The sequence below is a fragment of the Boleophthalmus pectinirostris genome, unplaced genomic scaffold (assembly GCF_026225935.1).
Source record: "Boleophthalmus pectinirostris isolate CB_2022bp ecotype Guang Dong unplaced genomic scaffold, ASM2622593v1 HiC_scaffold_4, whole genome shotgun sequence".
Classification (NCBI taxonomy): domain Eukaryota; kingdom Metazoa; phylum Chordata; class Actinopteri; order Gobiiformes; family Gobiidae; genus Boleophthalmus; species Boleophthalmus pectinirostris.
Genome location: NW_026571353.1, coordinates 11,284,130 through 11,297,716, shown reverse-complemented (window position 1 = coordinate 11,297,716; position 13,587 = coordinate 11,284,130). Strand labels below are relative to the sequence as shown.

General features: G+C 38.4%; 1 protein-coding gene across 2 annotated transcripts in view; it reads right to left on the bottom strand.

Annotated features, from left to right (window-relative positions):
• LOC110163298 (sarcoplasmic/endoplasmic reticulum calcium ATPase 2-like) overlaps positions 1-13,587 on the bottom strand; it is a 40,156-nt gene that overhangs the window by 22,879 nt on the left and 3,690 nt on the right. For both annotated transcript variants that reach the window (XM_055162104.1, XM_020928227.2), the window contains exons 4-5: positions 9,327-9,431; positions 8,599-8,737 (exon numbers count right to left, since the gene is read on the bottom strand). In XM_055162104.1, coding sequence (XP_055018079.1) covers positions 8,599-8,737; positions 9,327-9,431 — 244 coding nt within the window. The remainder of the gene's footprint in view (positions 1-8,598; positions 8,738-9,326; positions 9,432-13,587) is intronic.

Genomic DNA, 13,587 nt, shown 5'->3' with positions numbered 1-13,587 from the left:
GTGATCAGTTTGTTTGCATTGGCTGGTATTACCCTGAAAACAGTAGATACAGTTAAGTTAGTACCTGAGGTTGGTAGTTTGATTACTACCCTGGATGTTGCAAGATACTTCACACCTCTTGTCTTCTAAGTATTGTGCTAGTTAGTATGATTGCAGTATAACAAATGGAAATAAATCTAGAGCAGGGGTGTGCAAACTATTGCCCAGGGGCCATATGCGGCCCTTTAATCTTTTTAATCTGGCCCACCAAATTTGAATAATAGTAATATAATAATAATTTTCAGTGTTTTAAAAGTCATTTCAATAAATAGTAAATACCATGGGACTTGAAAGACACATTTTGTTGTAATGCTTTGTAATGATTTTCAATTTTGGGATATTTCAATCAATAACACGGGATATGTTTTCTACATATCCCATGTTATTTTTTTCTCTTATGAGGTAGATTAGCAAAAAACTCCATCCATCTGCTCCTGGTCCGACCCTTACGTAAAATTTTAGAAATCTTTGTGGCCCACGAGTCAAAAAGTTTGCCCAACCCTGATCTAGAGCAACTAACCAACTGTGCCTGTGCTTTGACATACACTGTTCAGACCAAATAAACTAAAAGTAAACTTTGAAATAATTCCCTAAATGTAAACACAGTAACCAGTTGCTTTACTGACTTTACGCAGACCACCAAAAGCTTCTGTTGATTAAAGAAATTATTATAGCATTGTTTGTTTGTAATTAATCTTGGGAGTTACAGTTGCAGTTACAGTTAATATCTAAAAATTCTCTATTAAAAATGACCAGACCGTGATGAGAGTTAATACAAAACACCAGTCTGAACATAATGACACATCCTATACCACTGGCTTGTTTACATTGTGGGTGGGAACTATTGGTCCTGAAAACAGCGGCAGTTCTACGAAAACCTCTGAAACATAATGTAGCAGCGTTGAAGTAATTACTTAAACATGAGTGCAATATATTTGTTTTGCTTTTTCTTGTTCTACTGGACTTCCTACCCTGTCATCTCCAAACACGTGTGGCTGCTGACGAGGAGCTGATTACGCAAGCTGTATCTTGGCTCTGGCTCTTTGTCTGTTATGAATCTCGAAACAGGGAAAACCAGGCACAGTGCAACACTCAACGGTTTCTGTTGCCGTAGAAACAACTCATCACAAGAATAAAACTTGTCAGGAACTAATCCAAGACGCAATATTGGACATAAAGCACACTTCAAACCCGGAACACTGTACTATCAACACAGACACCCAGCAGGGGATAAGACAGCACAGTTTGAACTTTGAACTTTTACAAACTTTTTACGTTATCATGAAAACACTCAGAAGTAAAAATTTAACAACCTCCAAAATGGTGTAAATGCTTACCTCATTGCCTGCCCATTACATCCTAGATTAATACAGCAAAATAACTGGCTAATAAAAAGGCTAAGCAGAGACTTGAGGGGTTTTTCTTTGGTAAAATGCCTTAATGTGGTTTTTAGTGCTCTTTAGTGCATGCGCAAGTGAAGAAGTGATTTTATGAAGCAACTAAGCTATAGGTTTTATAGCTCAGTACAATTAATTATCACTACCAGATTATCATAGCCTGCTTTTTAAACTAAACTATGTAATACATAAAAATGCATCAATACATTTAAGATTGCAGAATACAGAGACAAGAGAGAAGTAGTAAAAATAGATTGTGTCAACAGTACACATCCCCATTACATCATCAGTCAATTTGATCTTTGTTATAATGTTGTTTCCTCATCGCAAACATACCTGGGGCTATGTTTTGTTTCATTCACAAATGTTTAACACACAAACACTGCATATTTAGGCTGAGTTCTTCACTCATGTGTCATGTGGTAATACAGGATGTGCTCAACTGAGCTTTTAAACTCCACACGCCTTCACTAGAATCATTTGGATGATATGAGCGCTGGAATTGCCCATCTGTACAGAACAAAAGGTAAAAAGTAGTGTGTAACTTGAAAACTACCAGTACATGACATCACAAGGTGGAACAAAGCATTATGAGCTCTGGAGAAATAGACAGATTAATAATAAAGGATTACTCAGGCATGTGTGGATAAAATAAAACACAACTTCAGGTATGTTTTTGATAAAGTAACATCATGAGAACATGGCTAAAAGCTCACAAAAGTCAATTTTTTGTAATATAAGACCTTTAAGGGTTAAGCTCCTATGCTACTGAGCTAGTGGCAGTTTCTCCCAGCTCCTCTCTGACCGGTGCTGCTGCCTCAGTGCGATGTGTTCAGAATGAAAAACTTGGGAGTCTTTGTGCATACTATACGAGCTCGCTTTGGTTAGCCCTTGCTCCCCGTGATCTTGCTGACAAGCCATGAACTGGTGCCAGCGGCCAGCCTCTGCCACTGTCGGATGCTTGCCAGGCCAATGTGAATGCCACATACTACAGTACATACTACAGCTGTGATGGGCAGGGTCTCTGTGTGTGTGCATCCACTCAGTGCTTCCCTATAAGGCCATGTCTGTCCAGTACAATGCCCCCCCTCCACCCCCACTGCCGCCGACTCACTCCGCAAGTTCACGAGCTGCCGGGAACGCTGAGCTCCAAATCTACAAACGAACAAGTCTATAAACAGAGACACTCACTATCATCCCCAAAAGGCAGATATGGAGGTAGTGAGTCTGAGTGCACTAAACTAGAAAATACCATAGGGAAATTTTGTTTTATTAAATGCTGCTGCGGAAGTGTTGTGAAAGGACAGTGAGATGCCAGAACAAGGGAATTCTATTAAACTGACATAAGAACATTCTAGCCTTGGTTATAAAGTTGTATTGCTGAGATTGTAAATTTCAATCAAGTTTACAAATTTGCAACTTCCTAGATAGAGCAATGTTTCCCAAACTTTTTTTCTGGGGACCCATATTTTAAAAGTCACAAACCTTTGCAACCCATTCGTAAATCACAAAATAAAGGTGGATTTGACCATTATTGAACATTAATGAGGATATTTTATTGTCGGCTGAGTGGTCGTGTCTCTCTGAACAATTAGTATTACTCAAGTTTTAAACAGTGAAAAACAGTTAGGGTCCATAAGTCACCTATTTGGACATTAAATGTAGCCCATTTCTTTTTCTCTTCAGCATTCGATTGAACCAGCAATATTGGAATAAAATGCATAAAAATGCAAATACAAAACATGTCTTAACATTTCAAGATTTCTAATGAGACAGGTGGGCCTGTCTGCGTTTTTGTAGCGTGTTCCAGTCTGGGGTACAGGAGGAGAGCGCAATACGCAGATTGAGCGCATATCTGGCGATCCAAAAAAAAATCTTTTGCGACCGGCCTGAGGGTTGCGACCCAGTCTTCAGGAAACAATGAGATCGAGCATTGGAAAGCTTTAGCTTAGCCAAAGATATGGTGAAGTTATCCATGGATTTCAGAACGATGAAAAATTAGGACCATTGCCATGGCGTTTAACAATTTTTTTAATAACAACTAGACATACATTGTAAAACCTAACTTCAAAGGCCACTAAATTAAAAAACAGATTACTATTTTTATTACTATGACTATACTATTGAAAAGTATTGTGAAAAATAGTAGACCATAGCTTTATTACTATGACTATACTTTTGAAAAGTATTGTGAAAAATAGAAGACCATATGGAGAGCAAGGCATAATCTGTAGGAGTTGCCAACTTTTCTGCAGAATCGATAGATGTAACTGAAAGCCCAGAAAGCTTGCTTACTTGCGAAGTTGTTCATGTACATCAAATGCACTTGTAATTCTAAAATGTATTTCTATGAGAGAAGCTATGCAATAATGTTCATGTTATGGTAACTTGTAAATGATGTTTTGTTTTAGCACTATAATGTTCATGTTCATGTTCTTAAAGGTGCACTGTATAACTTTTTGGATGGGGGTCCATCAAATGCTTTTCTTCATGGAGATGTGACCGTTTTGTCTGGAATGTTTCGTAGTATGGTATTAAGCCTTTCTATCCTCATGGAGACCAAAGCTCAATCACAGTCAGAATGCCTGTTTATCTAGGTTATTTTGAGCTATAAAAAACAGAATTTAATAAATGTAAGGTAGTGGTGCTTAATGTCATACTGTGGAACATTCCAGGCAAAGCAATAACATCTCTATGGAGAAAAGCATATGACGGATCCTCCACCAAAAAGTTATGCGATGCCCCTTTAAATGACAGGAGCTCCGTGTACTTTAGAAAGATTTGCTGTTAACCGGATGTAGGTGAGTGTTGAGTAGGAGGCATGGCTGAAATACAGATTAGCTTTGGGCCATTCGTCTCACTACAACAGCTACACGTCCTCCACCACAGCTCTGCACCGCCTGCGTCATCCCCACTCCTCTGCAGGCCAGGGTCATTGTGGAGCCCTCCGGAAAACATTATATTTAGACTGGATGGAATATGCATACTGATAATTACCACACAGGATTATTAGTCTAGGATTAGAAGAGTATTGATTTCACAGTGGAGAGATTCACTTGGAATTACAAAACCAAGAGCAGGTGGCAAGAAAAAGGTGCCAAAAGTAAAAAAAAAAAAAAAAAAAAAAGGTTGGGTTATTTACAAGGAAACATTAGTTAACAAAAAGGAGAACAAATACAAGGTCAGGTTTAACTGACATTTTACATACACATTTTACATACACAATAATAAGAACAAAGGGAGGTGTTACACAAAGTGAAGTTATGCAAAATATAAAACTGCACTATAAACTAACCACTGTATAATCATTTATGTAACTACTAAAGAACTACTGGGGGAGTATTTATTTACACTGGCACATTTTAAAAGGAGGCCTACCGAGTACTCACTTGTATTGTCCCGGCATACTGCACCATTGCCATGGCAACCAAAGACTGCATTTCAAGGACAAATGGACGGGACAGACAAACAGAGGAGTGTGAGGGAAAATGCAAATGGGGCCGTCAACAATCCTGGTTTTACAGAATAGAACGCTTATGCAAGTAGTTCAAAGTGAATTATTTCTGTCACTGCCTTAGACCCCATTGAATGCTATGAAATCAGTTTTTACTCTCTGCATTTCATTTAGACTTATGATCGAGATTCTGTAAAAATATTAAGAAACAAAATAAACAGCAGTTCAAGACCAAGTCAACGCCTTTGTTGAGGTATTGGCCCACCCCTGATTTGCAACAGATCTTGGGATTATAGGATTTCTCATTAGCCTAATGTTGAACCATTGGAGATTTTAAGATGCAAAATACATCATATTTTAGTGGCAAAACTCCTCAAATTCTCCATTGAAATGAATGGGAAGTGCCACCACAACAAAAATGCAGTTTAGGATTAAGAAGCAAAAGTGGGCGAGGTGGAATAAAGTCAATAGAGTGATAAATGTATTCATCAACAGTAACCCAGCAGTTTATTGGTTGTTCCATAGGTCTTTTGTTTACTTTTCACATTGTTTTAGCTAAAATATCTATAGGCGTTTTGCACTGCTGCCAAAAAAGATGGCAAATTTCCATGGTAACAGTTGCTTTTTGATAGTTTACCAAACCATACTGTAGAAACTTAAGTATGATGAACTGGAAATGTGTAAAGTAGACTGTGAAGATGGGAAGAGACTTTTTCTACCCACTTTGCTGCATGTCTCAGCTTAGATCTGCTGATGCTAAGTTTTATGAGACATTTATTGAGGTCTCCATAAATAACAAATCAGGGCCTGGACATTTATAGGAAAGTCACAAGTTTCTTTTTCTCCACATAAATAAGTGGAACATGCACGGCTCTGCTTGTCACGCATAGTTGGTGTTATAGTTAGCGGATTCACACATTTCTTGGTGAAGATTCCAGACATTTTCATCCGGTACATATCACATCTTTGAAAGAACTACATTATAAAACAAGCACAAGATGGAGCTTTTCAAAGATCTGCCAAATGTTAACATCTAGCATGCACCATTAATTGCCCAATTACTGTAGATGGGGCCTTATATGGAAAGGAAAAAGACAAGAGAGTTTGTTTAGATTGTGCCAACCCTAATGTAACTCATGTCACCTTAAAGATAAAAACATATTAACATCTAACTTTGTGTACAGGTCATACAGAAAAATTAAAAACGATTGATTATTGATCATAATAGTAAAAAGAATAACTAGAAACACGCTGAGCGATAATGTAACTGGAATGACTTATAGACTATGGGAGAGGAAAGTGGACAATAGGGGTCATTTACTATAGTTTCTTTAATTGCTAGGGCACTAAATGAAATATATACTAAGTGAAAAAAACCTGTTTATTCAATGTAAATGTGTGTATTGCAGCAAAAGCACAAAGTACATCAATGGCCCAATATTCTGCTCTACTACACAATCAAAGATAAACAGACATTATAGCGGATATTACTAGGGCAGAGTATGTTCAGTGATTTTATGCATCAGTGGGAACACGTCTTTCAGCCTGGAGAAAAAGCTTGGTGCAAGTCTTCCGTAACAGCACAATTGCACTTGACATTGCGTTTGTACTTGTCAAGGTGACAGAGGATTCCAGCATTGCCCTGTCCTACGTCAGAGCAGCTCCACTGTTCCCCTGTGCCTGATGGGAGGGGGGGCACTCAGGGTGGGATCCGGCACCTGTCATCTGCACGACTGTCACTGTTGCTTATAAATACGACATGCCATAATCTAAACAGCGTATGAGGGCTAAAAATAAGAGCCCCCACTATGCACCGAAAAGACTGCATCGCGTTAGTGCCTCAGGGTTAAACGGAGGTTTGTGATAACGGCATACCAACACATGCATCCTGGAAAGTTATGTGAGCACTACACATGAGGAGGATGCTTCAAACGTATGTGAATGACATGCAGCCAGTGGACATCAGTAATTGTCTTCTGAAACATTTTCTTGTGTAAAATGTGCCACCCACACCATCTCCATGGAAATATTAATGCTTTCTCTGGAATCATCCAGAGAGTATGACATTAAATGTATCAATATCCATGGAGAGTGGAGACAAGCAAGTAGCACCAGCAGGCTATGTTACATGTCAGATGTGTGGAGAACTACTGGAGGCTCTGCCTGAGTAGAGCTGTCTCAGTATCAACTGTATCAGTATCAGTGAGCCACGGAGTTATCCATCTACCCAGGACTCATCCAAGGCTTTATTTTTGTTACTCATTTGAAAAACAGATTTTATTGTAACTCCATGCTGGATCCTCACAGAGGACAAAGGTACAAGTACTTTTAGTCCTCATTAAGTTTGTTCGGGAGCTAAAAGCATGTAGCACTGCTAACGCAGAGCTACGTTGAACTGGAGCTGCTGTTGTTACACCTGCTTTAAACCAATCCCGGTCACAGTGTCACATGTAGCAATGCACAAACAAAACCTCTCAATGTCACTTATATTAAGCTGCTGTCACAGACAAATCAACCAGGGGTCTATATGCCAAGTTAGTTCAGTAAGTAAACAAGCAATTAAAATAATGAATACATTATAATAGGTATAGAAATGACAAACTCAGAGTGGGTAAAACTAAAGAGTTTAAAATTAATCAATGAATACATCTAGCAACGTTAACCTAAATGAATGTGTATAGTTTTGGGATAGTCTCACAATAACAATACCCAGATGATATTTTGGCAGTCCATCAGGGATGGGTTAAAATGGAGAAAGATTTGGCTGCAGAGCCCCACCAGGAGCACCCTCATGTTTGAAGTGCTTCACACTAAACAATTTGAAATGTGCTTTATCACCTTTAATAGACAATGAACTAAGGCAACAACTGACAGAAAGTGGTTTATAACTTAAATTAATGAGAAACGGTAAAGGACATGTCAGGATGGACCAACATATCATTGGGGCTCTAAAATAAACTTCCAAGTATGAGATGTGCCTTTGTATATAGTTACCAAATTAGTCATGCAAGTAAAACAATGCATGAATCAATTCATCTGCAATCATGACAATTCAAAGTAACCATACACCTTATATATGTCATCACAGGCAACCTACTGCAAACATTAAAAACTGCCCTAGACACAGAACCAGTGTGGACGATTATGGACAAGCAGTAAATGGGGCGTTAATACTAATAACATTTGAGCCTAGCCCTTTGAGACAATGGGTTAATAAGAACATCTGAAAATATACCGGTCGTTCGGGGTGACTCACTGCCACAAAGGCTCATGGGAGACGGGGGAGGTTTCAACTTGTGCTAAATGTGATCTGTGACCATAGAGAGATTGGCATTGTCTGTTTAAAGTGGACAACTCAATAACCACACAGATAATGAGAGTTCTGTCACCTTTCAAAAATAATTGAATAGCTTTTTATTAAATAATAAAATTATAAAAAGTAAAAAAAAATTATATAATTAATTTGTGGTCAGTAATCCACCAAAAATATTTCAATCTCACTCAGTGTTGAGAATCACTGCTCTGTTCAAAATTAAAACTCCTACTCACAACTCCCACAAAGACTGCTGTCAAAAATAAACAATTTTAATTCTCCGGCTACTTAAGAGCTCATATTGCTTTCACTATGTAATGAAGATGGATTTAGTATTTCAGTAACGGGTTGCCAATACCATAATGAGGCTTTATAATATAATAGTTCAGACCTACCAGCCACCTCCACGATGTCTCCAGGTACAATGTCTCTGGCTTTGATTCGCTGCACTGTCTTCCTGTCCTGACGATAGACTTTACCCATCTCTGGCTCGTATTCCTTTAGTGCTTCAATGGCATCCTCAGCATTACGTTCCTGTGGGACAAAATGATCTTTTAATGCCAACATTTGTCCTGAATAAACTGACAACGGTGAGAGTATAAACTAATACAGCCTCATTGCTGTCTACACATGAGAGATTTGGGTGCTTCCGTTTCAGGAGTGGATGGGGGATGCGTAACTGAATATGGATCATTTTGACTTCATGAATTTTATCTTAATGAAACAAAATTTTGGTTTCAAATGGGTGAAGTATAAATTTGTTTCTACACTTTCTTTTCCAAATATCTACTGTCCCATTACTCTGCAAATATTACTATTTAAAGGTGCCCTATTGGTGTTACTTTTCAGGTCCAGGGTTTGTCACCTGCTTGTCCCCAAAGAGAGGTTATAGCCTTGCCAGGAATGTTCCACAGAATGGCATTAAACCCATCTCTGTGGGGACAAGGTGGAGACACACGGCCATAATGTGTAACACTCGGGCAAGTGGCAGATCCTCCAACAGAGGTATTAAACAAGGCATTTCATATTTTCATTTGCCTCATGTTGTAATATAACCGTGACAGTTAGACAAAACTGTCTAAAATTGAATTGTGAATTAAATGTCCAACCCACTATGTCTTACCTGCCATACACCAACGATGGCATTAGCTATTAGAATGAGTAAAATTACAAAAGGCTCCACAAATGCTGTGATGGTTTCTTCTCCCTCCTCGAACCAGGCTAAAACCTAAAAACAAACACAAACAAAAACACCCAAGATTAGGTTGAGAGTTCAAAATTCCTCATGAAACAATTGCAAATATCAATACCAATTCTAGTACAGAAACTACAAGCTGTACACAGGAAAAGCCCAAATTCTGTATTGTTCAGATCAACTGCTATATCAATATGAAGCAAAACCAAATGTATAATGAGCCAATTCTGTGTAAACATCTTTCTATAATCAAAAATGCAATATTTCCACATGTTTCCTTCCAGTTTGTCAGCTTCTGTAAAGAATTATCAGGCTTATCTGCAATAAATCTAAATGAAACTTTCTATTTCAGAGAGTGACGCATTAGTGCCGATCTCAAAGCCCTGTTATTATAAAGGCTGCTCCATCTATTCTACTGCCTTGAACATCTATTAAACTTTACTCCTCAATAAAACTTTCTTCTGAACAACTGCTTGATTTTGCTAACATCCTATAATGAAATGAAGTCATTAACCTCAGTGGGTCTTAAGCATTCAGCTGTGTCAGGGGCCAAAGGCAATATATATGAGAGGGAGTAACAGTTTGTCAATGGGGCCCTACTGTAAACACATATTTATGGCTGCAAATGCAATTAGTGTAATTAGATCTGGTTACATTAGAAGAGATTATCGTACAAATTACACTTGCAAAATAACACAACAACTGTTGTTCAGTGGTCAAAATCTGCTTTTTATTGAAATACCTTGAATGAGAAACATGGAACAAAAAAGATGGATTGTAGTCATGTCTTACTTTCCATGTGTTATCAAGCAATCTTACCCCCAAACACTCTTATTAATATACAGAGATAGATATTACAACCCAAGCATCAGGCTATTAATTCAGTTCACATCCCAGTTGTTAATGTTTTTTCCACTACAGCCAATCACCAGACATTATTATTTCAATGGTGATAACATTGTCCCAGAGGCTCTTTTTTGGAAAATAGCTCTCATAATTTATGCAGGTGTTGAGCTTTCACAACAATTTAATTTAATTTTGTATCAGATATTGTCTCACATGTCTCATATTCTCTCTTTCCTCTTTTTACATAGAGATATGAATGAATCACAGAAGCAGCAAATATAATGTTTAACGTAGAGCTCACTTGTTTGCAGTTGTGTGTAGCTAGAGTTGCTGAGCCTTTCAGCGAGCCATTATGCAACTTCTTCTTTTTTTTTGTCTGGAATGTTCTGGGGTGTATTTATTGCTCAAACATACTTCTCCACTGACCTGTAACTTTGCCTATTGAGGTCACCAGTTTGTCTTCATAGAGATACACTTAATACCCTATAACGGAATTTACCAAGCAAAGACACACACAGGTGCAGACCCTCCACCAGAAAAATACATAGTGCACCTACAGCTAGATTACACCAAACTAGCTGGAAGTTTTCACCTATCTTAAAACCTGCTGATAACTCCTTTATCCTGGTATCACTGGTGTTACATGGTGAAATGCAGAGAGAGGTGGGCGGGGGCATCTGAGTGGGCAGACCCTCCCACAGTGGGTTGAGGGCCCGTATTTGGTGTTGAGTGGCGCGGAGCAGCTCTGTCAGACAGCAGCCAATGACACCTCGGTATCACCTGATCGTGCTGTACATACCAGGCCTCTCTCAGGGGCCGCTTATCACAGAGTCTGCCATCTGTTATTCTACTGGTCTTCAGATTATACTGGTTATTCTACTGGTCTTCAGAGGGACATTTGAGCTTGAAGGGCCACCAGACGCTTCAAGTCATTACTGTGTGATTTTCTTGTTATTTGTAAAACCCTATTGTATTTATGCACAAGCAACATTGAACATAAAATATTTGACAATTACATGAATGTAGCCTTGTGCATAATGCATGGATTTATTTAGTGGTAGGAGAAACCAGAGCACCTGGAAGAAACCAAGATGATAATTTTAAACCATTGAATTGGAATTTGATTAACTCCACAGTATTCCTGTCCTGATAATTACTATAAGGATTTATCAATATATGTAAAGCTAGAACTGCAAGAATTGCGTAAGTTTCTCCCTCTTGGGTCTTTTTTGGCTGGTTTTCCACTAGTACTGGCTTTGTGTGATTATGTGATTATCACTACTGGGAGTATGAGGCTATTCCTTAACCCTACAGAATTTGCACAGATTGTCCAACTTCTCCAGGATGGCACATAAGGATGTGCTCTTGCAAGGAGATTTAGGTCCTCGGTTCCTCCTGATGCACGACAATGCTCGGCCTCATGTGGCAAGAGTAAGCAGGCGGTATCTGGAGGATGAAGGGATTAATATAATTGAATGGCCCATCACCTGACTTAAAAACCGTTAGAACACCTCTGTGATATTATGTTTGGGTCCATCCCGCTGCTAGGTTGCTCCTCAGACTCTACAGGAGTTCAGTGATGCCCTTACCTAGATCTGAGAGGACATCGCACAAGACACCAGCCGTCCTGTCATGAGGAACATGCCATGACATTGTCAAACATGCATACAAGCACACGGGGGCCACACAAAACATTGAGAAGCATCTAGAGTTGCAGAAATTAAATGTTGGCCTACCACCTCCTTCTTTTACTTTGATTTTTAGGGCGTCTATAACATTAACCCCTCTGTAGGCTGAAAGTTTTATTTCCATTAAAAGAGGTAGCATCCTTCTGTTCCTAAGACATTGCCCTGTCCATATTTATAAAGATATCCAGCATATTTTTTCACATTGAGATCTGATGTGTTTTCAAAGTGTAAATTTTTTTGAGCTGTATATTTTGGGGCTCAATATTTATTGTATGTACATTTTCTATATTTTGGGTGTTACATATACAATAATTATATATATAATTATAATAAATACAATAAGATTTAGGCTGTATAGTAAACATAATGAGCAGTTCACTCTTCTATTTACTTGTCGCAGCGCTGGCTTTTTTAATGATACCGTCTATTTTAAATGGGTTACTAGGATTACTTTGCATTATTATTATTATTGTGTCAGTGGCATAAAGTAGTTTCAATATTATCATTTAAATTGGTTGAGATAGGCCTATTGCACAACCATAGTTTATAATATGCAGTTTCAGGCAAAATGGATATCCTATCAGTTTACATTTATATACAATAATCAATATTTTGTTCAGGGCTAATTAACACCTTTATCCCATTAGCCATACCACCATTTCTTCTATTTCACTCTTTGAAATGTATCCAGTGTCCACTGATCTTGGGCTGAGCAGCTTGTCAACATAAACTTCTTACTTGGCACATGGCGACAGCAACTCAATGCTACTGTGGCTGTCATCGCCATTCCTCAGACGGCACTCAGCTGTTTAGCCTCTAATCGTACACTGTAATATACGACCACCTGACCCCAGCTAATGCGTGTTACACAAACTGAAGACGTTCACACTTCCATGCTATGTGCTGTATAAAGTGTCCCCTGCCATTCATGACTACGGGCTCAAAAGTAATCCATGTGCAATTGTGCATCCACATAAACTTTGTGTCAGTCAGAAATGGAAGTACACCACTATTTATAGGAAGCAACTGTTTGTCCTGAGATTGCCTTCTGTAAAGTAGATTGAACTCAAGTCTGTTGGGTTTGTTTGTAGAGAACATGATCAGACTAGAATAAGAAAAAACACAGGAAGCAGACATTACGTAGCAAACAACTACTACTATTATATCAATGGCCCTCAGTCACATGAGAAGAAGTGTTGCATGTTTTGAGGTCAATATCTGTGCCTATTAGAGCTAGAACTTTTATTTGTTCCACAATGGGGATATTCCAGTGTTGCAATGCAAAGTTCAAGAAGAGCAATGTAATAGAAATATGCATTCAAAAATCAACATAATTAGCCATTAAAAAGAGGAGTAATACAAAAGAAACATAATAACTAAAATTGCACACTGCCAGTTTAGTCTTTGTTATCTTGGCCTATGACATGAGAGGTATAATACTCCCTACAACGGAAGCATAATGAGACTATGCATTCATTCTTTAGACACATTTATGAATACTTATTTAACCCTTTACCCCAATCTGAGGCAGTTGTATTCATGTAGGCACGCCTTATCTATGCAAGTTCTTTAAATCTTGTTTGGATAGACGGCCACACCTTATGCAAACTGAAAGTAAAAGACAGGTTTGGTTGCAGACTCCACATGTGGTTGAG